The 25,514-nt window shown below is 36.9% G+C and overlaps 1 protein-coding gene across 1 annotated transcript in view; it reads right to left on the minus strand.

Moving 5' to 3' along the window:
- The window catches only part of TANC2 (tetratricopeptide repeat, ankyrin repeat and coiled-coil containing 2), a 405,421-nt gene that overhangs the window by 33,118 nt on the left and 346,789 nt on the right, over positions 1-25,514 (minus strand). Inside the window, exons 15-20 of the mRNA XM_063300427.1 lie at positions 23,239-23,347; positions 22,176-22,298; positions 14,903-15,139; positions 12,386-12,571; positions 5,486-5,579; positions 1,993-2,126 (exon numbers count right to left, since the gene is read on the minus strand). Coding sequence (XP_063156497.1) covers positions 1,993-2,126; positions 5,486-5,579; positions 12,386-12,571; positions 14,903-15,139; positions 22,176-22,298; positions 23,239-23,347 — 883 coding nt within the window. The remainder of the gene's footprint in view (positions 1-1,992; positions 2,127-5,485; positions 5,580-12,385; positions 12,572-14,902; positions 15,140-22,175; positions 22,299-23,238; positions 23,348-25,514) is intronic.

Genomic DNA, 25,514 nt, shown 5'->3' on the forward strand with positions numbered 1-25,514 from the left:
ACAATAGTAAAAGTTTCTTTATTATAACAATGTACCATAATGTAAGGGACAAGATAAAGATGTCCCCTCTTCCCTTCCTTATTTTTACTGGCATTAGAAATACAGTCAATTAAAATATGTCAAGAAAATAAAATCTTGGGATTTAAGCCAGCAACACAAGGACATAAACTGAAATTATATGCTGACAATGTTGTTCAAGTAGTCCTCATTTAACAACTGCAATTGGGATTGGCAAATGTGACCATGATGGACTTTCAACATCAGTTCCGCTGCGGTCATTAAGCGAGTTGCCCGTGGTCATTGTGACATCACATGACTGTGACTTGTGACTTACTGCTGGCTTCTCCATTGACTCTGTTCGTCAGAAGCCAGCTGTGAAGCTTGCAAATGGTGACCACGTGACTGCGGGATGCTGCGACCATCATAAATGTGTGCTGGTTGCGAAGTGCCTGAATAGCAATCACGTGACCATGGGTACGTTGCAACGGTAGTAAGTTTGAGGACTGTTTGTAAAGCTACTTTTTCAGTGCTGTCACAAGTTCAAACAGTTGCTAAACAGGGCAGTCATTAACCGAGGACTATCCGTACCCACCTAAAGACTCTGTACTACCGCTGGTGGACTATATACCACAATATGGCTTTATGTCAAGCTATCAAATTAATAAAGAAAGAAAAAACTCAAATGTTGACATGGAATTTGGTAGAGGAAGGAATAGAATATTTGCATTTAGCAATGGAGTTTAACGTTACTGTAAAAACGGTTAAATACTTAGGAATCTACTTGACAAAAAATAATGATTTACTGTAATGAAGTACTTATGGTCCAATAATAGACCAAGGATTAAATTTTAGACCTTAAATTAAAAAAAGTGAGGTAGATTAGTGGCTCTGAATTTCAAACATGCTGGTTGCTTAACATGGGTTTTGTAACTGATTGTATCTCTTGGCTGGTGGCTTCTAGAGAAGGGGCAGGACTTCCAAGTGGTCTGAATCAACTCAAAGATACTTGTGTAGACAGAAATAAACAATATATAAAAGATCATGTATGTCTGGGACAAATATAGGAAAAGAGTAAGTCCAGATTCCACCCCCACTGACAACCTTGTTATTAAATGTCTACTTCTATGAAGAGGCAACTATTAAGAAATTTGTTCAGTGGAAAGTTAATAATTCATTTAGCTTGTAAGGTTTAATTATCAATAAGACAATGATGAAATCTTTTTAAAGTTTTATTTTAGAATGATCTAGTTTACCTGACAGATTTCAGCATCTTCAAATACTGTAAGTAGTACAGCACTAAAAGAATTACAGAAACAAGGGAGAGACTTGACTTAATTTGAAAACCTCACAATACATAATTTGGAACAATTGTTAGGCTTGATTCATAAATTATTGGTGGTATGACTCAGAATCCAAACAAATCAAAGATTGCATAATTAAATGAATGTAGAATTTGAATGTAGTAACAGAGAGGCAATAATGGGAATTTTAATGTAAGAAGGATATTAAGTTTACTCCAAATATTATACTTAGGAAATATAATGAGCAGATCAAATCTTTTTTTTTCATATTTGGTGGCAATGTTGTAAAACTCAACTATTTTGTAAAGTAATACTAGAGTGGAATAAATTTTAAATGTTCAATTTCCATTTCAACCTGTGATACAAAGTTTACTAAACCATATATTCCCTCTATGTATACCGAATTAGCCCCATATATGTTAACTGCTGCAAAGATATTATATGCTTCTTATTGGGAAATTGTCTGATTCTTTCTTTGGAAGAATGGTTAACCAAGTTGTGGGAGTACGACATGCATTCCAACATGTCAAAAGCTTTCTCATGTTATGAGAACAAAAGGCTCACATACTCCTGCTGATGAAAATAACAAAAGTGGTCCCAAGAATTTATGGTGTATGCATGTTAGGGAAGTACAGGGGATAGGGAACAAACAGCTTTCCCCTGCAAGAGCTCTCTGACAGTATTCTGTTACCTGCCAATGGCCTTGCCGAACAGCACTGAATAAAGGAACAATCCCTCGTCGGTTGGGCTGGGCTACAGCTGCTCCTTGCTCTAGAAGCAGACGACAAACATCCAACTTGCCTCGTCCTGCTGCAGCAGTTAGAGCTGAAGAGAGAAAAGACTGATTGGAAAAAATTGACTATAGGCCCACAATCTACTTTCAGAAGAAAAGAAAAATGAGAAAGGAAAGAAAGAAAGGAAAATGGAACAAAGTCTTCGGGCTATAGTTTCCAACACTTTTCCAAGACAAGTGGAGCAGATTTTATTAGGGGCAACTTCTGGAGACGGAGTAATATTTCTTATTTTAATAAATGCATTTAGTTTTGCCCCCTTGCAAGAATTTCCATTCCCAGGCACTGCTGATAATTAGAGTTATTCTGCTATATGTAGAACTCTGATTTTTTATTGTGTTCACATGTGCAAACTGTCGATTACATAATCGACAGTTTGCACACGTGAACACAACAAAAATGGCTCCATCAAAAATACTTCTAGACAGGAATGAGAGCTCATTTGTTGGACTAAACAGCCATAAGCTATTTTTCTACTATCTTAAAAGATACTATTGTGCTATTTGATCCATAAAAAATAGTCTTAAAGGTATCATAATTCTTTGTTTTTAAACCTTCCCAAAACAAAACTTTTCTCACGTGTATATTAGAATCCAGTGTAGTTTCTAGCATATTAAACTATGAGACACAAAGGAACACTGCATGATAATTTTATCATCTCCTCAAATATTGATCTATGAGATCCATTTCTTATAACATTGACAAATGAATGCAACATTGTTGATGGACAATTTCAATACAGAGAGACCCATTTTAGTAAATTATTGATACACACTTCAATTTCCTGCCTCAAAAACGGGTATTTATTTATTTATGGTGATTTTATGTCACAAGGGAGCTTAAAAAGAAAATGGTTTGTATAGGAGGACAAATTAAACTGATGGTGCTGAGAAGCTACTGCAATTTCTGAATTTTCTTTCAAACTCACCTGCATGATAAGCTACACTTGAAAACCGAAATGTATGTTATTTTTTATACTGGGTATCTGGATCAAAATTAAAATAATTACTTAAATATTTATATTATTAAAGTGAACAAAATATGTCATGATTGAAATGTGCTGACCCAAAATGTCCCATTTCCACTTTAGTGGGCACATTCCAACATCAGAATGGCCTGCTTCTAGCTTACTGGAAATACTCTGACCTCAGAACAACCTGGTCTGACCTTGGAAGGTTTGGCACATCTCTCTTCTATTGCACATAAAGTAGGACTGAACCAAAGAATTAATCTAGACCTAAACCTAAATTTATAGAGCTGAGAGGTAAAGCATAAAATCTGGAAGAAGCCCACCCTTTTGTTCTCTTCAAAGTCTAGGACACATCAACCAGGATAGAGGCCCACTGCTTTAAAAATGCAGGGCTTAGTCTGTTTAATTTAGAAGCTATTCTTGATACCTCATATTTCTGACTATTGAAGAAATACATACATACGTGTACACTGGTTATATATGCAGGATCCTAGACAATGCAAAATAAGACAATATAGTACAGTAGGACATACAATAATTCTACTATTATGGGTCAATAAGCAGAAATTTGGGTTAACAGGGCATTTCCTATAATAAATTTACAGAAAAAAAAAATCTTGCTTTAGCAATGGCTACAGCTGGTCAACCTGTGAGGCAAGGTTAATGCAGGAGTACTTCCTAGTTTGTTATTAGGGTCTCAGTTCAAAGCATGTTTCCGCCTCACAAAAAGGACTGAGAGATATAAAATACAGTGTTACCCTGGAGATACAATCTTGGATATGTGCTCATTCTTGTGTCTGAACTGGCTTTTTATTGATGTAATGAAAATACTAATTAAATATTATTCCAGGTAGTCAAGCTTTAATGGTGTATTTTAAAAGTGACCTGTTTTTTTATTATCAGACGTGTCTGCAGGATTGAAGGCTTTTGTCAAAATGACAAAAACAGTGTCACACTGTCGTGATGCAAGCTTTATCCCTTTTATACATATGTGCAATATCACAATACTGCTTTCATAATTGCCTCTTCCACATATACTGAATTATATTATGTATACGTATATGTACAGTATTTATGTTTATATGCACATATGTATAATACAATACCCTTTCTTTCTTCTTTGGATCGTTTCCCCTTTCTTTTTATATACTAAAACAAAACAAATAAAAAATGAAAATGAAAAATGAAAACGTGTTTATGCTATTTAGGTTTATATTGGGTGCACATACCACAGGTATAATGCTACAAGTGTGGAAGAAGTCCAAGATTGGGCTATTTCATCTTTTTTTTTTTTAAATATACGTTTTGTAAACATATGTGCATCTGTGCAGGACCACAGCATTAAAAAGAAAAAAAAAGTCAGTTATTCATACCTGTATAATTGTGTAGGAGGTATACACTGTGAACTAGTCTTAAGGTAGTTGATCAACTGTCCCTACTGTTAAGGGAAAATAGATGAAGAAAGCTAGAAATATCCTGCCTGCAAATCTCTATCCCAGGGTTAATGATAAGATGAGGAAAAATGGCTCTACCTTTTAAAGGCATTCCAGCTGACAAGAATTAATAATGCCAGATAGGAATGCACATGGGTCAATAATAACTGGCAACTACAATCAACTAACAGTACATCCATAAAAGAGGTCTGGAAAAATACAATATATTGAGGTAGAAATAGTGAAAGGATGATGGATTGAAGAATATTTCACATGTAATATGAGTGAACCACAAATTGATGTGCAAAGACCCCTACCTCACTGAAATAATTTTATGTATCTTTCTAATTTGCTCTGAGATCAGGTCGGTATATAGGGATTTATTCCACTTCATCTTTGTAATATGCCTATGTGACTAGTACACTGTGAGATAGAAACATGGGTCATTTTTTTGTTGTTGTTAGCTGCCGGATTTATCACACCAAAGCAAGGTTGATCTTTGGTCATGTAACTGAATGATTATAGAAAAACACTGAAAATCGAAGTATACCTTTTTTGCATCAAGGTATTTAAAAGTGAGAAATAGCACTGATTGAAAAATTAACATAACAACAAAGTTAATATTTATAATTTATAATAGATTCATCTGTGTCTGTACAAATGCTTTTTTGTACAGCAGTAGTGTACTACTCTAGTATTAGAGGCCAGAATGCTCTAGCTTTCCAACGTATTAGGCAATGCTTATGAAGCCTGAACATGTGCTACAGTATTTCATCAGTTATCTCAGGCTGTCTAATTACCTGACAAATATATGAAAGCCTTTATTTCCTAAACTAAATTATATAACAAATTATATGTGACACTTCAAAAATTAAGAAAACAGGGAGGCAATTTTGGCATTACAAAAAATTTCCCACAGAGTAACCAAATTTCTTTCAATAAATCCTCTATGTACCGAAGGAATATGAATATAGTATCTAAAGAATTTACCTGTCTCTCCCCAAAGGCTGTCAAAACTGTTGATTTGTGCTCGTTCTACCTCCTCTTCATCTTTTTCTGGGAGATCAAGTAGGTAGGAGACAATCTAAAAACCAAGAATCTTGTCAGTTCATGAACCATATTTTTATTTATATATTTATACACACACACACACACACACACACACACACACACACACACAAAGAAACCAAATTACATAGCACCATTAAAATAACTGTACTTATAAGGCAAACAGACTTTCTACTCTCACTGGAAACAATATAAAAAACTAAAAGGTTAGCATATTTTTAAGTTACACAAGTTTTAAATGTATGCAAAACAACGATTTCTTGAGATTTCTTGATCTACTTTCTTGATCTACTGAAATGATGCATGGTATATTTAAAATTCTGGCCAGCATTATGTTCCGCTTGGTTAATACAAACTTTTAACACACCAACTTTTTTCTGGGAACGTATGGCATTGCTACAATTATCCACATTTTGGTTAACCTTACTTGGGGGTGGTGGTCCAAAAGCTATACTCTTGAGTGGTGTACTGGGATTGGACTCCAAAAAGAGAATGGGGCCAAGACAAAGAAGTGGATGGGCACCAAGTCACAAACTAAACTTAAATTTTATTTTAAACTTTAAACAAAGTTTTAATTCATTAAATCAGGGATTCTCATGAGCAACTTAGTCACTTATACCTTAGCCATGAACAACTTAAACAGGTGATCAATTCAGACTTCTGGGGTGGAGACAAGGTGGACTAGCACATCTCTGTGCACTGGGGACGATGCAGAGGCAGACAGGCAGTTGGGCGGTACGCCTGAGCTAATGGAGCTTCTCCAGACAATGAGAAAGCTGTGAGATTGCCCATTTGAGCTCCAGGGGGCAGTCCTTGTGAGGAAACCTACAGGATCTTGAGCGATCCTGCAGGTGACTTGTGAGTAAGAGTGCTGGGAATCCCAGGAGAAAATAGCTTGCTCACAGCCTCAAGCAAAGCCTGTTTAAAGGACACTGGGTTCACCCAATCCACTTATCTAAAGCACTTTTGGATGGAGAAAATTTAAAGTAAAGAGATCTTCAAAGCAGCAGAAAGCCCAAAACCACCTGGGTGAAATACCTTAGACCCATAGGAAAGATTAAAGAAAAGTAAGGAAAAACCTATAAAGACTTTAAAAAGAATAACAAGCAAAAGCTTGCTGGGCATTTGGAATGCAAATGTTAAAAATGGACTAAGGGGACAGTTAAATTTGGAGTATTGCCTTATTTAAAGTACTTTTGAATTAATTAAATAAATAATACATACCTCCAAGGGAAAGAGGATTGTTTAAACTTGCTAAGGAGGATGATTGGCTGACTTTGCTAAATAAAGAGATAAATGGAGAAAGAAGGGAAACAGGAAGTTGTGAAAGATCATGTGATTACAGAAGTACGGAGTGCCAAAAGGGACTAAAAAGTTACAGTCATAGAAAAAAAAGGCTCTTTTTTATTCTTTACTTCTCATTTCTAGATTACAAATTAGAAAAAAGAAAAAATGGCTACTACTAGAAAAGCAGCAAAAATTACAGAAGGGAGGAGAGGATCATTAGAAGGACAACAAATAGAAAAAGGGATTACACCAGAGTCTCTACAAATGATGTTTGAAGAATTAGAGAAGAATGTTATGGCAGCAGTAACTGCATCAGTTAAAAGAGATCTGGGTACCCTTGAAGAGAGAATGGTGAGAATGAAGGAAAAGTTTACAAATATGGAAGAAAAGATGAATAAAAAACTGGAAGAATATGTAATGCAGATGAGTGAACAGGTTAAACAAATTAAAGAAAAAATAGAAATTTTGGAAAATAAGACAGAACTAAAAACCGAGAGATAGAAAAGGAATGGAATGGTTTGCCCACAAAAAGAGAGAATCTCTGTGAAAGGAATTAAATCAACCCAAGGTAAATTGCCGAAAATATTTTTTTGAAATGATGGACAACTTTGAGCTTATAGCTATATGGAGACATAAAAATGGCAATTCTGAAGAATATACATATTTTTCTGAAAGGCATAGATCTTTCTCAAGAATAGGTACTGTATGTTTTGGATTTCTAAGAAACTTCTACATGTACTAAAAAGTGGAGATACGATGAAAACCTTTTTTCAGATCATAATCCTGTGGCTTTAAAATATAAGAGTAAAAGCAGAATTTACAGATGGAGGCTAAAGGAAACTTTGCTACAAAAAGGATCAGTAATTGAGGACTGCAAAAAGAAGTTGAAAGAATATTCTGAGATTAATTTAAATAAAGGCACAGACATAAGCACAGTTTGGGATGCAAGTAAAGCTTTTATGAGAGGACAGTTTAGACAGCAAAATGCTACACTGAAAAGATGAAGAGAAGATGGAAAAGATTTTAATGGAGATAAAAATGAAAGAGGAGGAATTAAAGAGGTCTCCAGGAAGGAAAAATATCTCACAACAAATTAAATTTTCACAACGCCAACTTTCTATGTTCAAAGAAATTGAGATTAAAAATGAATTTTTCAAAACAGAAAAATTTTGAGTTAGCAAATAAGCTGGGGAAATGGTTAGCATATAAATTGAGAAAAGAAAGCGAGAAGAAAATGATATTAAAACTACAAAATGGAAATACTATGGTAACAGATAATGCAAATATACAAAGAACATTCCATCATATTATACAAAACTTTAAGAAATTTCCCTGGCAAAAGTAGATGAATATTTAAAGAAACAAAATTTACCAAAGATAATGGATAAACAAAAGCAGATGATGAATGGACCTATAACAATAAGTGAAGTCTGTGAGGCTATAAAAAACACTAACATAGGGAAAGCTCATGGCCCAGATGGATTGCCAGCCTCTTGTTATAAATATTTCGAAGATGAACTGTTACAACCTCTTCAAAAAATGATGAATTCCATTTTGGATTGCGGAAGGATACCAGAAAGTTGGACAGCTGCAAATACAGCATTAATTCCTAAAGAGGGCAAGTCCTGAGTTTATCAAAAAATTACCGACCAATATCTTTATTGAACAATGTTTATAAAATATTTACTAAGATTTTAGCTGAAAGGGTAAGTGTCTTGCAAGATTTTATACATGAAGCTCAATGTGGATTTTCACCTAAAAGACAGCTAAAGAGACAATATTAGAAATATTCTTAACATATTAAAATATTTGGAACATCATGATGAAAAACAAGCTGCATTGATATTTCTTGACGCGGAGAAAGCATTTGACAATTTGAACTGGACTTATTTAAAATTTTGGAAAATATGGAATGTGGAAAAAAATTATTAAATGGGTGAAATCAATATATATTTTAGAAAAGGCACAAATTGTGAACCCTGTGAAATACAGAAAGGGACAAAACAAGGATGCCTATTTTCGCCACTGCTGTTCATTCTGGCACTTACAGTTTTGAACAGAGATGAGAGAATAGGTGGGGTGAAAGTTAAAAAAAAGTATATAAATTAAGGGCATTTTCAGACAATTTGTTCTTAGTTTTGGAAAATCCTATGGAAGGAATAGATATATTAATGGAAAAATTAAAGGAATTTGGTCCATTAGCTGGATTTAAAATTAATAAGGAGAAAATGAAGATGTTAACAAAAACATGAGGTTTTCAGATTGAGAAAAAAGTAAAATATTTGGGCATTATTATGACTAATATGAATTGTATATTATTTCAATATAATTATGTTAAGGTATGGAGTAAAATTAAGAAAGATCTAGTAAGATGAGAAAAGTTACACATATTATTGTTTGGAAGGATTTCAGTGGTAAAAATGAATGTGTTACCTAGAATGATGTTTTTATTTCAAACAATACTGTTTTGAAAAATGATGTATCTTTCAAGTTATGGCAAAAAGACACATCCAGATATATATGGCAGAGTAAGAAACCAAGGGTTAAATATAAAATTCTTCAAGATGCAAAAGAAAGAGGAGGATTAGGATTGCATGTTTTTAAATTGTATTTTGCAGCCTGCTGATTGGTTTGGATGAAAGAGTGGGTTTGCTGAGAAATAAAAGAATGTTCGAATTAGAAAGGCATAACCTGAGGTTTAGATGGCATGAGTTTTTATGGTACAATAAAGTTAATGTAGATTTCAAAAGTCATTATGTGAGAAGTGCCATATTAAGGATATGGAATAAATATAAACCCAGGTTGTGCCCAAATATACATTTACTGGTCCCAGCAAAGGAAGCATTTTTTAGAAAATAAACAGCAGGCAAAGAGAAATGGTTAACATATCAAGACTTATTAATATAGGAAGATGGACAGCTCAAGTTGAAATCAAGAGAACAATTAACTGCAGAGGGATTTAGTTTTCAATGATTTTCCTATGCACAATTGAGAGAAAGATTTAATATAGATAAATGCTAATGGGGATTGAACAACGTAAGATGGAACTTGAAAATGAAATGTGTACAAATGATTTGTAAAAATCTATAAACTTTTGTTGAAATTTGAAACTGAAGAGGAACAAGTCAAAGATTGCATGATAAAATGGGCAAAGAATTTTGGCTATAACATACAGATGGATCAATGGGAAACAAAGTGGATAATGGGATTGAAATTCACATTGTGTTAAAATTTAAGAGAGAACGCTTACAGAATGATGTACCACTGGTATATGACACCAGAGAAATTATCTAAGATATATAAAGGTACTTCTAGTCAATGTTGGAAATATGAAAAACGTAAAGGGACATTTTACTATTCATGGTGGACTTGTGAAAAAGCAAAAAAAAAAAAAGGAAACAGATACTGTACTTATGATGATACAAAGAATTTTAAAGCTTAATACTGAGATGAAACCAGAACTTTTTTTATTGGGACTTATGGATAGTCAATTAAAAAAGACTTATAGATGGTTGATTTTATGATTGGTAACTGCAGCAAGATATATGCACAAGATGGAGAAATATTGAAGTACCCACAATCCCACAATGGAGGAATGGACTGTGAAGATGGCAGAACTAGCAGAGATGGCAAAACTGACCTGTTTGGTCAGGGACAATAAGTATAAAAGACTGGAAACCTTTTATGGACTTTATGCTGAAAATGGAAAAAAAGTGAAATGGTGTTCTCTGGATCTGATGAATGAAAAACCATTGAATAAGGGGCTGAAGGGATTATTGTTAAGGAAGGAGGAGAGATAATGAGTTTGTAACTGCTGTAAAGAAGGGCAAAAGTCGCTTCTTTAACTATCTTTTTTTCCTTTTCTTAAACTACTCTTTTCTGCAGTTTTTCTTTTCTCTTTTTCTCTTTTTCTTTTCTTGATATATTTTTGATTTCTTTTACTTATGTAAAAACTTTTAATAAAAATTAATTAAAAAAAGAAGAGAGAGAGAGAGAGGCTGTCAATTCAAAATACTGTATTTGACCTTTAAAGCTCTATATAGTCTAATATCAGGATCTTCAAGGATTGGTTGTTCCCATCTCAGTTTTGACCACAACACTTTTTCTCTGGCAAAGTGGTTACTGACTGATTACATGCCATCAAACATAAACATCAAGCTGATGTTGACTCTTAGTGATCACACAAATAGACCTTCTCCAGGATGATATGTCCCCAGTCTGCCCTTTCACGTTTTCCAATGGTGCACCCATTACCACTGAGCCAGTTTGGTCTAGTGGTTAAGGCAACAGACTAGAAACCAGGAGACTGTGAGTTCTAGTCCTGCCTCGGGCATGAAGCCGGCTGGGTGACCTTGGGCCAGTCACTCTCTCTCAGCCCAACTCACCTCACAGGGTTGTTGTTGTGGGGAAAATAGGAGGAGGAAGGAGTATTAGGTACATGTTTGCCACCCTGAGTTATTTAAAAAAATAATAAAGGCAGGATAGAAAATAAATAAATAAATAAATAGAGTTCACCGATTTTGCTACTGGTCACCTTCTTTTCTTTTTTTCCAAATGAGCCTGGTCGTTTGTGCCTTGAGTGAAAATGCTGGGTTGATTTGTTCTATGATCCATTTGTTTCTATTCTTGGCTATTCATGTTATTTTCAGAAGTCTTCTCCAACACCAAAGTGCTAAACCATCAATACTCTTTCTATCCTATTGTGCTTTTTCAAAATCCAACATTTGCTTCCATTGAGTGTCATAGCAAAAACCATTGCTTGCATGATTCTGATGTTTGTAAGTATAGACACATCATACTATCCGAACATTTTTTCAAGACCTTCATTGCTACCCTACCAAGTGCTAGTCTATGGTGTATTTCTTGATTGCTGGTTTCTTTACTATTGATAGTCAGTCCTAAAAGACAGGAAATATCCACCACTTCAGTATCTTCATTGTCAATTTTAAAGCTGGTTGCTGGACCTGATGTCCTGATTACCAGGAAACACACTGAGACAATGACTTGGTCTCTAATATTTATTAGTAGTACTTAACAAGAATCCTAACAAACTGAGGAAGCGTGGGAAAAACCCAGCCATATAAACCCCAAAGGTTAAGGCGGTCCCGATCTGTGTCTCTTTGAATGGCTGAACAGTTCCTCAGTGCTACGCATGCGCTTGACAGTCTGGGTGGGAGCCCCCTGCTCGCCATCCTTACTCATGACATCTGTTGTTGTTAGTGTGGTCTTCTTTATATTTAATCTTAGACCCATTTTTTCACTCTTCTTGACTTTCATTACTAGAGCTTCCAGATATTTGCATTTTTAGCTATCAGAGTAGTGACATCAGGTTATAATAACCATCAGTGCAGGTTATTGATGTTTCTTCCTCCAACTGTAAAACCATGCTCATCTTATTTCAATCCAGCCTCCCTCAATAATGGCATGTTCTTCACTTCCTTCAAGCTTTAAAAATGGGTTGTTAACTAGGATCTTGCTAAACATATCTAACTTGAAGGCTACTTGGCCATTCAGCAAGACTAAGTAACAGCTTACCTCAGTATATCCCATGCTAGCTGCAGCAATAAGTGCCTGTTGGATGGCCTGGCTTTTTTTGAACACTCCTTGCAGCTGTCCAGCCATTGTCCAGTCACACTGAATCAAGAATTTGACAACCTCCAGGTGGCCTCTAAGAGCTGCATGTACCAATGCACACTGACCATTTTTGTCCAAATGATCCACCTTGGCAAAGAAAGGAAAACCACAATTAAAATTAAACTCAACTGTTATGAGTAACTCTTATTACATAATGCAATATTCATATAGAATACTTTTAGTTTGTTTCTCTAGCCAAATACATGCAGTTAGCCAGAATAAGTTCCTAAAAATTGGTGTCCTTTGATAATAGAAGCATGTTCTATAATACAAGTAGTTCTTGACCTACAGCCATTTGTTCAGTGACTGTTCGAAGTTATGACAGCACTGAATGAATGGTGGTTACGACCGGTCCTTGGAGTACTGGCCATCTCAGCATCCCCGTGGTCATGTGATCACAATCTGGGTGCTTGGCAACTGGTTCACACTTATGATGGGTTGCAGCCAGAAAGGCAATGGGGAAGCCAGCAGGTAAGGCTGCAAGTCACGGGGGTGTCTCCATGACCCGCGCACCCTCCCCCAGCCCCCCTGCACTTGCGCTGTGCTGGCCACTCACACTCCCTCCGTAAACTCTCTCTGACCCTCGTCATGCCTCCCTTGCATCCTTGTGCACCCTCGTACACCCTCCCTGACCTTTGCCATGCCTCTCTCACACCCTCATGCACCTCCATGCACTCCTCCGCGCCCTCCCCGATCCACGCTGCACCTCTTGCGCATCCCCTTGCACCCTAGTACACTGTGATATGGAAAGGAAAATAGGAACCTATTGGCCAAACTAGTGACTTATGGCCTTTCTCCAGAGTTTTTGCTATCCGTAGGCTATGTTCAACCTAGAGAGCTTCTTAAATATTGAATGGGCACTGAATGGTAAAATGAATTAAATCAAGTCCCTAACAATATTAGGGACCAAATCTGTGTCTGCAGCCAGCTAAATAGTTTTCTACCATCTAACTACTGCAGAACCTTCTCTTAGGTTCAACTTAGCATCCTTCCATACACCATTCTGGGAAGCAGATTTACTAGGTCCCCCTATTAGGAGTGCTTCTATTCCCTGCAGTTTTCTTGGCAATACTTTGGAAATGGTTTGCCATTGCCTCCTTCTTAGGGCTGAGACAGAGGGACTGGCCCAAGGTCACCCAGCTGGCTTTGTGCCTAAGGCAGGACAAGAACTCAGTCTCCTGGTTTCTAGCTTGATGCCTTAACCAAACTTGCTCTCCCTGATGGTGTAGGGTGGTCAAAACAGTTGTGTATGCTCTCCTATACTGCATACAATAAACTTACTACATTATTTTAGTGAACTTTTCAGGCCATCCACATGAACTCCTTTTTACCAATTTACTTGTAGACAGGCAGCTAGCCACTATCCATAATGCAGCAAAATGTTATATAACAGCATGAAGAATGCAACAACAGTGAAAACTGGAAAGCCATCTTTCTCTTCAGAAGTAGCATATAATTTCCTATTGATATTATCTTATCATCTACTTTATTACAGTATTATTCTATTATTGTCTGAGCAGTTTGCTCTTTTAGGCTATTTTGAGCTGTTGGCCTTTGCCCATGATAAAGAATTAATCAGGTTTGCAAGTGAAAAAAACCTGCTTAACTTGGGAAAAGAAGTGGACATGTGTGAGGGTCTTCTTGTTTCCCAGGGTTTTGAGAGAGGACTTTCAATGTCTATTTTTATTTTGAAAAGTTTTGTGAGGTCAATTTTAGGCTTACATTACATTTTTCATGTGTTTCCTGCCTCAGAATGGTAAAAGATCACACCACTAAATTTTAAGAATTATGATTAAATGGGCTTCAGCAGCCTCATCAATCCTGGGGATGCAGGCTGCCTACCTTTGGCCTAAACTGAACACCTAATAGGAATTTGGTGTACTTTGGATTTGAAACTGAAAAGGTGCTTTGGAGAGGATTTGTGTATGCATATCACACCTGTCAGAATCTTTCCCACACTCACAGAGTCTCAGGAAAAATGCATGTTTCAATTAAGAAGACATCAATAATACACCCACACCTACTCTGAAGAAGCATGTCACATCCTGTTACTACCTCCTTAACTGAAAGATGTATTTTTATGATCACACAGTTACCAAAGGAGCCCAGGAAAAGACACAAGTGCTTTAAATAACTGTTAACAGGTGCAGCAGATATGCCCATGTCTGCTCTATAGCACTTTTTCAGCTCCAGATCTGAAATGGAGCACATCTCTAATATTGAAATATTTTATTTTTCCACGAGTTGTTTAACCAGAAAGATGTAGCCACTTGCCTGATTCAAATAAATTAAATAGCAACTATGCTGTATTGCACCCCAATCCTACTCAAATAGATAGCCCACATAGGTAGCCCAACTACCCCAACCTAGGTCGAGCTTGTGAATGAAGCAGCCATCCACTCCAACTCCCTTCATCACCTTAGCTCTCTTCTTGCATAAAAGTGCCACAATGCTTAGATAGCCAGCAGCAGCAGCATAACCAAGAGATGTTAAGCCACTTTCGGAAGAGGCATCAACATTTGCTCCAAACTCCAACAGCAAGGCCACCATCTCAGAGTAACCAAGGTGAGACTGGACACATAAAATTGGGGCATTGTTTAGCACTTCAGTCCTGTAATTGATGTTGGCTCCTCCCAAGATCAGCAGCCGACTGACCTATGTAACAAGAAAGAAATAGGGATAGTAATAAATTAGAACAATATTCTCCAAACTTCTAATAACTGAGAAAAAATAATTGATTTTCTGAACTTAAATAATTCAGTGTTTCAGGTAACAGCTCTCGCCAGACTGATTTTGAATTGGATGAGAAATTCTTTGCAATGCTGGACTTAGAAGACTAGAGATGAAAGATCTAAAAATGAAACATGGAATGAGTGGTTACTTACCAATAGCTGCAGTTCTTCAAGTGTTTATCTGTGAATTTAATTTAATTTAATTTAATTCATTTGATTTAGGCACCGTCTGACTCCAAATGACTCTGGGCGGCTCACAATACAACAAAAAAATAAAATACAATACAATTCAGAAGCAAACCAGCACAAAAATAAGAAGGCAAATTAAAAAATAAGTGGTGAATCTGGCCATCAGCAAAACTCAGAAGAGGCTCCAGCCACCTTAGCCCAAGGTTCCAGAAGGTAGCATGAACTGTCCCAAGTCACATGATATACATGGATAATGGGACTCCAAGCAAAAATTCTGTAAACTCCAGAAGGTCCTGAATAGGCTCTACCTAATTCTAAGTTTAGCCTAAGCTTATATTTTTCTCGGCTACTGTGGAAGATTTACAAGAAGCCGAATTAAAGTTTAAAAATTTGAAAATATTCTCTTGTTCTCTATGCTCCCAGTCTAACACTTCGTATAGGAAAGGAATTAGGACAGAAGAAGTAACATTAAATCAGGTGTTCCAAAGTTTGAGATTGTTTTTCATTTAACAGACTAAGAGATTGTGCCATTGGGAAAAAATTGCTCACTAGAAGAGTGAAGACATTGAGTGAGGAACTAGGAGCTTGGTCTCCACTAGCACATTAGACAATGTAGAAGGAGAAGTTGACCAAATCAAGGAAACACCAAAACTGTAATTGTTTCCTTCTGAATGGTCAGACTGAGCTGTGTAAAGTAGTGAACAATGTAGTTGGTTGGATCAGTGGTGTGAACAAGCTTCAATTCTGGGCATGGAGGAGATGACAAACTTTGATTGAGAGGCTAAGTTTGCTAAAGCCTAAATGTGAGATGTACTTCTAAGGACAAATTGAAGAACAGAAATGTCATGTGGGTACAAAAGCAATCCCATAACAGCCTGTTGATTCTGGAATCTTTCAGGAGGAAGACTGTCATGCTTAGACAGAGGAAGACAGAAAACACAAGGAATGGAGAACCACAGACTGCCCAAGGAATTTTATTCTTTGATCAGGTTCATCAGGCCTCCTGCCATCTTTCTTTTGAAATTATTAAATGATTTTCAAAAATCCCTTCATAATCACATGAAAGCTGAAAAATATCTCACTTATTTAAGATCCTATTGAAGCAGGAGTACTGTTATCTTTGTCCTCTAGGTTTGATATTATTCTTGCTTGTATTCAGGTTAAACTTTATCTCTCGCTTTTTATTACACATTTGTTGTATCTGTACAATTCTATCTACAATGAAAGACTATGAATTGATGCTTCTCCCACAGCTGTGCCCCTTTTTTTCTCCTCCCTTTCTCCCCCTGACCTAAGTTTTCCTTCTTCTCTAAATCAGTCTTCATTAAAACTTCTTTTCTGGTATTTAATTCTTTGATATCTAAATTTAAAGCATTCAGAGAGCTGCTTTGCCATGCTGCCCTCCCATCCCAAAACTGGCACAACACCCTAAATGTTGCTGCCTGCATGGCACAGCTTTAACAGGACTGTGCTGCACTGCTGCTGTACAGCTTTAATTCTTAACATTTTAAGAGACATGACTGGTGATTTCCTCAGCCGAAATTCTAGCTCTACCCAACATCATCCACCCCATGAAAAGCTTCTTCCAATTGGCATGCACAACACTCTGGTTACTCCATGCACTGCAATTTTTTCTTTTAATTTTGTCATCATACCATCAACTGATTTCTTAATCTATTTTTTAAAAATTATAGGTTGGCAGTTTGACCATTTGGTGCTAGCAAAGAACTAGTGTTTTTTTGTCTCTTGTAGCTGCCATTTAGAGGTCAACTAGATCTGTGGAGCCAAGGTGAACTGCTGAATATGTTTTGGTGAGGAGATGGACCTTTGCCACAGAATTGGTATGTGGGAGAAGAAGCGAGGAGCCAAAGCTTACCTGGCAGAGGTTGCCATTGAGAAGTGAATTTTTTGCTGCACAGGTTATAAAGCACAAGAGGTACCATTCCTTGGGGAGATGGCAAATGTGGCTAGGAGGGCCTTTGCAGAGATCCATCTGGGGCACCAGTTGAACTCATTCCTAGACCAGAAGGCCCTTCACACAGTCACTTATGTCCTAGTCACCTCACAAGTTAATTACTGCAGTGAGCCCTACATGGGGCTACCCTTGAAGAGCACGCACAAGTTACAGCTGATCTGGACTGCAGTGGTGCAGGCAGTGATGGTATCCACTGCTGCATGAGCTCCATTGGCTGCCCGTCTGCTTCCAGCCTATAATTTTAATAAAATTAATATATGAGAGCTGAATAATTTCCATTAGATTGATTTAGCCAGATTCTGAATGGAGCTCTGTGCAAGTGTATAACTCAGGTATGTGAACTGCATAAATCTGAAGAACTGTTGGATCTTTGTAAAGAAAGAGGCAGAAAATGTCTTTACCAATATTATTGCTGGCAATGGAAAAAAAGGGACATAGCAACCCAGATAGCAACCCAGCCTTCTTGAATGTAGTCCTTCTCACCAAAAACGTCTAGGCTATAGAAGATTAGTTTAAAAAAAAGTGATGCCAGTGCAAAATCTTCATGGATATATATTGGGGAAAAAAAGAATGAAAATTTAAGGAATCTCTGCAGATGTTTGGTTTTTCATGTATTATTTCTCAAAAATCCGCACAAAAATTTAACAGACTGGACTTGGTTTAGAGCAAATGTAAGGTCAGGATGGAAAGGATATACTGACTTGACCATCCTTATTTGTTTTATTTGTCATTTGTGTATCCCCTAAAATCTTTGACATATTGTAAAGAAATATTTAAATAGGTTTTTTTTACTCTAAATTTAAATAGTTTTTTTGAGCACCATTTGCTAGTGGGAAGGGAAGATATAAGCCTAATAAATGAATTAATAAAATTCTCTATTGCTGCAATGTGCTCTACATGAGGCTGTCCTTGAAGACCACTCAGTAGCTTCAACTGGGCCAGAATACAATGGTGTGGGCAGTGATGGGCATGCCTCAGTGTGATCACCTGACACCCTTGCTTTGTGAATTGCACTAGTTGCCAGTTTGCTTCTGGGTGCAATTCAGGGTGCTGGTTATGACTTATAAAGCCCTACATGGAATAGGGTCTGGTTACTTGAGGGACTGTCTATCTCCTGTGGGGCCTGTCCAGCTGTTTCAAACCTTTGTAACAAAGGCAAATACCAACCTGATAGGGATGGGATGGCATTTTAAGAGCTGGTTTGACAAATCTTGGATTGCTGCCAAAGTAGCATTATTGGAATCCTATGCCACCTCACTGCAGGCCAATTCAGATTCCATCCAAATTTTAAAGGAGCAGAAAAGACAATATAAGGCTCTGCTCAGAAAGAAAAAAATCCAACATCAGAAGAATAAATGGTCGCAGCTAATCAAAGCTCCACCCCCTGGGGGAGCTGGGGGTGTTGACGACCGACAGGAAGCTCTGGCATGGGCTGGTCCATGAAGTCACAAAGAGTCGGAAGCGACTAAATGAATAAACAACAATCAAAGCTACAAAGTCCAAAAATCCTTCCGTTTTCTGGCATACTATAACGAATTGTTCCCATAATGACATTACACAATTGCATTGTAGTATCCCATCAAGAACATGGGTACATCATTTCCAAGCCCTCTACTGCGATCCGCATGCTAACACTTATGTGATGGATGTACCTTTATCCTCACCAAATTATATGCCAGGTACCTATTTACCAAACTCCAAACCTGGGTAACAAGCAGGGTTTCAACTGGGATGATCTACTATAGACCATTGTTTAGTGCTTCAACATCTGGCAACCAAATATACAAACCACACTGGCCTGAATCTATATGCAGCCTTTATAGATTTCAAGGCAGCTTTTGATAATATCTCAAGGGTCAGACTCCGGGACATTCTGAGCAGATCCTCTATAGACAAAAGACTCTTGCTCCTAATTCATAAGCTATATGATAAAACTGACCTTAGAGTAAAATGTAACCAGGGAGGGGACCTTTCTGATTTTATTCAGACTGTTAAGAGGGTGAAATAAGGATGTATTTTAGCACCATTGCTTTTTAACATTTATAGCAACTCTCTGATCAAAACTCTTCAGAGAGTTGATATTCATGCCCCTAAATTAGTGGATAGACATCTCCCAATTCTACTCTACGTGGATGATGCAGTTCTTCTCTTGTTGTCTTCTATAGGCATGAAGTGGGCACTAAGAACCCTGGCATCCTACCGTAATGAGGAACAATTAATAATCAATAATGATAAATCTAAAGTTTTAGTTTTTTCCAAAGACAAATGGACAATTGATTCCCATGAATTAGAGCAAGTTAAACATTTTAAATACCTTGGCATAGTATTTCACGCCTCTAGGAAATTAACAGCCCAGGTAAATTATGCCACTTCTACTGCTCAGAATAGTTCACAAGCAATAATAAAATTCTATAGGCAACAGGGGGCAAATTACATTACAGCAGCAATTAAATTGTTCATGGCTAAAACAGTTGCCCAACTATTATATGGGATACACCTTGGCCCATACACAAACCTAAGGGCTTATGAAACCATTCAATTGAATTTCCTTAGGATTTTGTTCAGTACCCCAAAATGCAACCCCAATGCAGTTTTGAGGCTTGAAGCTAATGTGCCAAATATTAAGGCTCAGGCCTGGACCAGGATTCTAATCTCAGGATTCAGAATCATGTCTGACCCTACAGGCCTGATTTCTCTGCTGTTGTCAGACAGCTACCAATCTCATTGGCACCGTACCTGTACAGAAGAACTCTGCAGTCTTGTCCTCGCTCCTGAATATTTAGGCCAATTAACCAAGGCCAAATCAATAGTAAAAGAAAATTCGGGACATCGATCGCAAAAATGGTATTACCAGTGCTCCCGAATTCTATTGCCAAATGTTAGATAGCCGCAAACCCTCTACTGTGGGGTATCTATACAATTTAACCTTAAGCAAATATACATAGATGGGCCTTTTCCAGAGCCCGCTTTGATGCCCTCTCTTCAGCACTGCTGGCAGGAAGATTTCACAGGACTCCTTACTCACAGAGGCTTTGTCCTTGTGGATCCAGGGAGGTAGAAACTCTTGCCCATGTCCTCATACGGTGTCCTTTTTATGATGCCCCAAGACGTTCTTTGATCTCCCCAATTATTTTTAAATTTGAAGGTCATACTGATAGATTTTATGTTTCTTTTTAAGGGATGCCAACTCTACACTCATACACCAGGTGGCCAAATATTTTTATCAAGTTATACAATTGCACAAAACTTTTAATTAGATATGTTGTTTTACTGTTTTATTGTTTTCCTTTTTTCCCCGATAATGAATTGTGGACTGAACTATTTTTCTTCTTCTTTGTAAAGTCTGGTCAAAGACCGTAATAAAGAGATTTGATTTGATTTGATTTGAACAGGATTGATATGCTGTGGGTTCCTTCAATCAAAGTGTCTTCTCCGTCACGGCACCTGCCCTCTAGAATGAGATTCCCCTGAAATCCAGGTAGCTTCCACCTTGACTGTGTTCTGGAGGGCCTTAAAGACCTGGTTCTCCTCCCAGACCCTGGGCTAGGTGGGCTTCAGCCCCTTGCTGAGTGTGTGATATATGTTTCTGTGTTGTTGGCTGGATTCACCATTCTGTTTTCTATATAAAGTAGACTGTACATTTTTTATTTTGTTCTTATACTGAGAGCTGCCCAGAGTTGGTCTGGAGTTGGGCAGTGCCTAAACCAAATGAATGAATAAATGAAATAAAACAACTTACATTAACTACATTAAACAAAGTTGTATTAAAGATAGTCAGCAAAATGTCCCTAGAAATAAGGAAAATATTAGATCTGGTAATTGGGAGAAATATCTTCAGATCTATGGAAATTATAATTTAGTAAACTGATAGAACTTGATACAAGTAAAATCAAGGCAAAATGGAAAGGTAATTAACTTGAATACAAAAATAAATTTGCATTTCTGGTATCTGAGATGGAAAGTACTAAGTTGCCAAAACATCAAAAAGGTTGAACAGAAGTCAAGCAGGATGCCTTTGCCCAAAGGCCCAACAAGGATGTTCTCCAATTTGTTCTCATTTCACTTGTCAAAAACCTCAAAGAATTAAAGAAATTGAAAATATGTTTTCCAGAGCTAGACAGAACCAGAAGCAAAAGGATTGCTCTTTCCAACAGGAAGGTCTATCAAAATGTTGGCTTTGCTTTCTGGAATGAGTAGGATAGGATAACTAGGATAACCTACTCCCTTATGGAGTGAGCAGGAGACAATATAGAGGACAATGTGCTCCACTATAGGAATCCTACAGTTAAAATCTTTGTCCACCCACCATTGTTTTGGTTTTTTAAGAATAATCTCTTAATTTGCCCTAGGAGAAAGCATCTCTTGGTATTAATTGAAATTTTACTTCAAACCAAAAATAATTACTATTGGGGAAAGATGGAACCAGAGAAACGGCTCAGATCCTCTCTCCATCTTCTGTATTTATGACAATATTCAGGCTTACCACAGATGCTATTTGTATAAGGAAACATGGAAATTAATCACATTTGTGAAATTAATGTCACTTTTGGTTTGGTACCAACATAACATAATATTAAGCAAAGAGGCAATTCCACGATATGGATCATGGGTCACAAACCATGATGATCAATGTTTAATTTCTCCAAGTCCAGTCGATTTATCCACAATTTCAGAATCCAACTTTTTATTTAAACAAATATTTTTATAAGAACTTAAAGCCTTCGTTTTGTCAAAATCTCAAAAGGACTTGATCTCTGCAGTCTGGAATTTAAAAGACAACCTCTATTTCTAGTACCTTTATATTGGGTGTGTACAGATTGCGTAGAGAGGCCAGTGCCATGGAAAGACCTTCTGAGCTATAAGAAATCCAAAGCCCTTGAAGAATTGAGGAAGAAACCCCAACTTTTTTACTCAGCCCCTGAAAAAGATAAACATGATATAACTCTAAGCATTTATTTTCATTTGTTAAATCCAATGGACAATTTAATCTCAAATCTATTAGCAATAATTCAAAGTTAAGTAAATACATTTCTTAAGAAAATGCAAGAATATTGTACTGGATGGAATGTTTTAAATTTTATGCCCAATGAAAGCAAAGCCAGAGCATCAGTGATCATTTTTACTGTCACTTGGAAATCTTTCCTCCTACCTCTCTAACCCTGAATCAGACAGGAACATAATCGGCCTGGTGTGATTGTTTAGGACTGGATCATCTCACACAGAGATCAGGATTCCTACAGATATATTTATAGGAAACTTTTGATGCTTAAGTTTTTTAAAGCTACTGGGCTTTACTAAAAGCCTTTGAAAAAATTCATTTCTGATCTACAGACAACATTTCAACTGTGAAAGGAATCCTTTAATGTGGATTTATCAATGGTAAGACAGTTTTAAGAGGATCTCCAATTGGTGGTTCCCAGGTCAAACCCAGATCTTTTTCAAGTTCCTTCCTCTTGCTCACCAGATTCACAAGAGAGAGGTGAGACAACAATAATCATTCACCCTGTCCCTGTAACATATCCATCTACTGTTCCTACTGTTTCTAGATTTCGGAAGAGAAAAATGGAATAATTAATGAAATTGGGTCAATAAAAGATTTAGAGTTATCCTTTGCTGTGTCTGATAACAGTAGAAAAAGCATGCAAGGACATTGTAAGTTTTCCCTTTCCTGCCTATATTATTTTGACAGTAAGCTATCTGAGAATGGAGATTTGACCTTCCTCAGCATAACTGTTGGCTAAGGTACAGTGCTAATATGTATCTCACAAAGTAAGCATTCTTTATGCTTTATCAAAACAGCAACACACACCAGTATACAGAATCCAACAAAAAGATGTCATCGTATTTTTTCTGCCTACCTTGAAGATGTGTGCTTTGAGAATATGATGGCCCAAATCAATAGTCTGCTGCCTGTTGAGTTTTCCCTCTTGACGAGAAAACCAAAAGGCAAGCAAAGTATGACCGCTCCTAAATAAAAATAACAACAGAGAGATAGAGAGTACAACCATAATGCGAAAAGGAAGCCAAAACTCTAACACATCTCATGACATTTAACAATCAGACCACTGAAAAGTGTTGATTTCACTTGTACAATTTATTTATATGATAAAATGTTGCTAGATAAATTGAATTCAGCTTAACTGAATAATATCAAACACTGTTCAACTGAGTTTCATGAAAAGAATCTCCCTGCTTTAGACTGAATGTAAAAACACTAACACACGGGCTAAGAGTCAAATTTATAACATGATAAATACATCTATCGGTATCATCCTCAAGCATGTAGTGAAAATCTGTGATGAAATAATCTCCTATCTCCACTGTAGTCTTGATTGGAATCAGTGCCCTATGCCTGTTAATTTTCTTTGAATTCTTGTTGAGTAAAATAATGATTTATGCATATGTACTGCATATTTAAATCCTAATAGAGATTATTAGAACTTGTTACTAATGAGAAATATACATATGGATTTACATTTCTTTTGATTGGTTATACTTCAGTGGTATTTCTGTGTGTGTGTGCCTTCAAGTGAGCGTTAACTCCTGGCAACTGCCTTTACAAGACCCTGCAGTTTTCTTGTCAGCATGTTTGGAAGTGATTTGCCACTGCCTCCTTCCTAGGACTGAGAGAGAATGACTGGGCCAAGGTCACCCAGCTGGCTTCATGCTTAAGGCAGGACTAGAATGCATGGTCTCCTAGTTTCTAGCCTGGTTCTTAACTACTACACCAAACTAGCTCTCTCTTCCTCAGTTGTATATTGAAGAGTTAATGATGAATAGGTAGCCTCCAGGAAGCAAACTGCTCCCACTCCTATGCTTATTTCACCAACCCCCATAACACAGCCTAAACTTCACTGCTGGAATGTTGAAATGAACTTTTTTTTTTAATTTACAAGAGTTCTGGCACTTTCCCCAAGTGACCGGAAAAATGGTAAAAATGTGATGTTACAGTTCAAGATTATTTAGCTAATGAATGAAGCTTTATTATTCGTTGTTTGAAGATATCTTTTTTTCATATTGTTATAGTAAACTTTTATGGCCCTGCAAAAAATAATCCAGAAGCCTTTCATAGATGATTTTCAAAATTATTTACTACATTTTTGGATAATTTAATTCTTGGTGGAGATCTAAATCTTGTTATGAAGTATAAAAAGATATTATACTTTTATTTCCTAGGCTTAAAAAAAAGGTAAAGGTTCCTGTTTTGTCGTGTCCGACACTAGGGGGCAGTGCTGATCTCCGTTTCATGGCCAAAGAGCCAGTGTTGTCTGGAGACACTTCCACGGTCATGTGGCCAGCATGACAGTCACGGAACACTGTTATCTTCCCGACGAAGCGGTACCTATTTATCTACAGGACCCATTTTAGGTTGGATCTAAAGATATTGGGTTTTATTATATGCATAGAATATATTAAACATTTAGGATTACATAGGATTATATATATCAAAAATATTTCCATATATGTAGAAATTAATATGTCAAATGTCATAAGATTTCTATGTACATTAATAGATGGATTAAAATTCCATTAAGTTTAATGGGGTAAGATTAATATTATTAAAATTAATATTACTCCTCAAATTATGCATATTTTAAGAGGCACTCCAATATTAATTCCAAATAGCTATTTTATTCGGATTGATAGTCTCCTATGGAAACTTACATGGCAAGACAGGTGTAGTAGCAATGCGCAAGACCGTTGTTATTTCAAGGAGTTAAGTGACATATTTTGATTTTCACCTTCACACAATGAAGATTAGAGTTTATTTTGAGTTATACTGATGTTTAACTGGCTTGTTTTTATTTCTGTTTGGCATGGGGGGGGGAGATAAAACCACAAGATTGAAAGTTTGTAAGTCTATTCCTCCAACAGCCCTCCAGAAAATATCTTTGTTTGGAGTGGGGAGAGAGATAAGAGAAAACCCCCAGATTGTTGTTAAGCACTAGCCTATCTGTAAAGCTTCCCAGGCTCTTGGACGATGTCATAAACAGGTCCTCTAGACCCTGGGAAGTATCCCAGTCAAGGTTGGGCCATGCAGCCTTGGTATCATGGAAACATGGACACAAGGTTTGAGGTCCAAGCTTGGATAAAACTCCTAGGCTTGCTTTTGGGGTTTGGGAGCTTCTGCACA

This window comes from Candoia aspera, chromosome 4 (assembly GCF_035149785.1).
Source record: "Candoia aspera isolate rCanAsp1 chromosome 4, rCanAsp1.hap2, whole genome shotgun sequence".
In the NCBI taxonomy this organism is placed as follows: Eukaryota; Metazoa; Chordata; class Lepidosauria; order Squamata; family Boidae; genus Candoia; species Candoia aspera.